Source organism: Dendrobates tinctorius, unplaced genomic scaffold (assembly GCF_039654945.1).
Source record: "Dendrobates tinctorius isolate UK_male_01 unplaced genomic scaffold, ASM3965494v1 ptg000196l, whole genome shotgun sequence".
Lineage (NCBI taxonomy): Eukaryota > Metazoa > Chordata > Amphibia > Anura > Dendrobatidae > Dendrobates > Dendrobates tinctorius.
The window spans coordinates 18,312,987-18,315,819 of NW_027361863.1; the positions used below are offsets into that span (position 1 = coordinate 18,312,987).

At 41.6% G+C, this 2,833-nt stretch overlaps 1 protein-coding gene across 1 annotated transcript; it reads right to left on the reverse strand.

The window, feature by feature from the left end:
* Positions 1-716: 716 nt before the first annotated feature.
* Positions 717-2,199, reverse strand: APOBEC1 (apolipoprotein B mRNA editing enzyme catalytic subunit 1). The gene is made up of 3 exons (XM_073552733.1): positions 1,749-2,199; positions 1,504-1,619; positions 717-1,273 (listed from the first exon to the last, which is right to left on the reverse strand). Exons 1-3 carry the CDS (start codon positions 2,047-2,049, stop codon positions 1,220-1,222), a joined length of 471 nt encoding a protein of 156 aa, XP_073408834.1. The 5' UTR covers positions 2,050-2,199; the 3' UTR covers positions 717-1,219.
* Between the last annotated feature and the right edge of the window lie 634 nt (positions 2,200-2,833).

Here is a 2,833-nt window from a genome sequence, read left to right on the forward strand (position 1 = left end):
ACTGCCCCCTATGTACAAGAATATAACTACTATAATACTGCCCCTATATACAAGAATATAACTACTATAATACTGTCCCTATGTACAAGAATATAATTGCTATAATACTGCCCCTATGTACAAGAATATAACTACTATAATACTGCCCCTAGGTACAAGAATATAACTACTATAATACTGTCCCTATGTACAAGAATATAACTACTATAATACTGCCCCCTATGTACAAGAATATAACTACTATAATACTGCCCCTATATACAAGAATATAACTACTATAATACTGCCCCTATGTACAAGAATATAACTACTATAATACTACTAACCAATGTACAAGAATATAACTACTATAATACTGCGCCTATGTACAAGAATATAACTACTATAATACTGCCCCTAGGTACAAGAATATAACTACTATAATACTGCCCCCTATGTACAAGAATATAACTACTATAATACTGCCCCTATATACAAGAATATAACTACTATAATACTGCCCCTATGTACAAGAATATAACTACTATAATACTGCCCCTATGTACAAGAATATAACTACTATAATACTGCTCCCTATGTACAAGAATATAACTACTATAATACTGCTCCTATGTACAAGAATATAACTACTATAATACTGCCCCTATGTACAAGAATATAACTACTATAATATTGCCCCTATGCACAAGAATATAACTACTATAATACTGCTCCTATGTACAAGAATATAACTACTATAATACTGCTCCTATGTACAAGAATATAACTACTATAATACTGCTCCTTTGTACAAGAATATAACTACTATAATACTGCTCCCTATGTACAAGAATATAACTACTATAAGGCCGGGATCATAGATGCGAGGAATACGGCCGAGTCTCGCATGTTAATAGCCGGCACCAGCTTCCGACACTCAGGAGTGAAGCGTGTGGCTCCATGTATTGTTATGTGGCCGCACGCTCTGATCCGAGTGCCCCGGCCTAATACTGCCCCCTATCTACAATGGTGTTGCATATTGTTATTATTTAGTAGTTTGGCACTTGTGATGCCAGCTTTAAGTTTGCAGAGGATAAAATGCAACCACTTTGGATTTCATCTGCATGACGGTTCTCTGTTGACAATGAATGTAAATTCTGCTGTTGCAGGTTATATTTATTGAAGATTTTGCGCCTTTTTGAACTGAAAAATAGAATTTAAATCTGTTTTGTCTTGATCACTAAAGTCCCAGAAGATCAAATGCTTCATGTAAGTCTTCCATGTCATAGGGAGGCTGTGTAGAAAGAAGGAATATTGGGTTAGTCTTCAAGAGAACCTGAAATATACAGTAATATTATAATTGTAAAAGGTCTCTTTGCACCGCCTAGTGGTTGCCAGTGGTGCTGCATATTTGTTTTTATTTAGCTGCAGTCCCCTAAATATATTTGTAAGCCAAGTTTTTCTAATGTGACTATCTCTTAAAGTCCTTTACATTATATATTTTTTTTATATATTTGTATTTACCTCTAAGATGCGCCTCAGTTTTCTGGAGAGTCTCACCGAGTTCTCATGCAGTCCATCCCATGCTTCAAATCTTTGCTCACGAGTCTCCACGAAGGTGTTCCAACAGTAGAAGTAATCTACGAAGGATTAAAAATGTAAGAGAAGATTGAAAATGTAAGAAATTGTATTCTCCGTGCAGATGTAGCAGAGTCGAATGCGCCATTTAACCGAAGCATTTGGGCGCCATCACGCCTCTCATATCTTACCCTTGTAGCTCATGACTGCCAGTCGTACCCCCGCCCTCTGCAGCCTTCGCAGACCCTCGGGCTCTGCGTTCTGTTCCTCACAGAAGTACAGCCTGGCGCTGAAGATGCGGAGGGTAAGGTTAGGGTGGTTGCGCAGAAATTCGGCAGTGCGCCTCGCGCAGTCGCAGCACGGGCTCCACGAGCTGAACCAGGTGATCCGGAACGCCCTGTTTGGATCAGGTCCCAACCAGATGGAAAGGTAGCGCAGGAACAGGATCTCTGCGTGGCAATTAATTCGGTTGCGCAGGTAGCCAAAGTCCATGGCGCAGGAGACTGAGCTGTACCGGCGCTTGACTATGTAGCACAAGTAGGTCTCATGCCGACCGCGTGCCCAACGGAGGTTCTTGTAGTGGTACAGGAACTTGTGGCGCTTCAAGAGCAAACTAGAAGGTGAACGGAGTTCATAATGTAAGATGGATCATGGAAGAAATGCTACATGCATAAAACTGTTTAGCGCACACGCTGCTGATTTTTCCATGCAGATCCGCAGGTAAAACCGCAGGTAAAGTGACCTGCAGTTTTCCTGCGGATTAGCCAGCGGTTTTCCCCTGCGGTTTCACATCTTTCCGCAGAAAGAATTGACATGCTGCAGATTTCAAACCGCAGCTTTTCCGCACGGAAACATCCGCAGCATGTGCACAGCAGATTGTAAATCCCATAGGATAACATTATACTGTACACTGCCTGCGGAACTGCTGCGGATCCACAGCAGAATCTTCAGCGTGTGCACATACCCTTACAGTACATCCAGGCTTGGACTGGCCGGCAGGAGAGCAGGAGAATCCTCTGGTGGGCTGCCATCCTCTTATATGGGCAGTACTTGGCACAATACATTGGAATCACCATGTACAGACGGTATCGTATTCATTTAACAATCTGCCAGATCATTGTCATAGAAATTTGTGATTGAGGATAAGGTCACATATGCATGTAGCTGAAAGGTGGGAACCTGGAGTTACTGGTGACCCCGGTTCATCCAATACTAGTCACAGCTGAGGGTTTGCTACATTTGTATGCAGTCTAGACAATCATCGGTGAGCTAAAAA

Excerpts from the sequence above, each read along its gene's own strand:
- APOBEC1 (XM_073552733.1), bottom strand. The coding sequence starts at position 2,049 with ATGGACTTTGGCTACCTGCGCAACCGAATTAATTGCCACGCAGAGATC. Across the intron at positions 1,620-1,748 it reads GGCAGTCATGAGCTACAAGG|ATTACTTCTACTGTTGGAAC; the intron begins GTAAGATATGAG and ends AATCCTTCGTAG. Across the intron at positions 1,274-1,503 it reads AACTGAGGCGCATCTTAGAG|CCTCCCTATGACATGGAAGA; the intron begins GTAAATACAAAT and ends CTTTCTACACAG.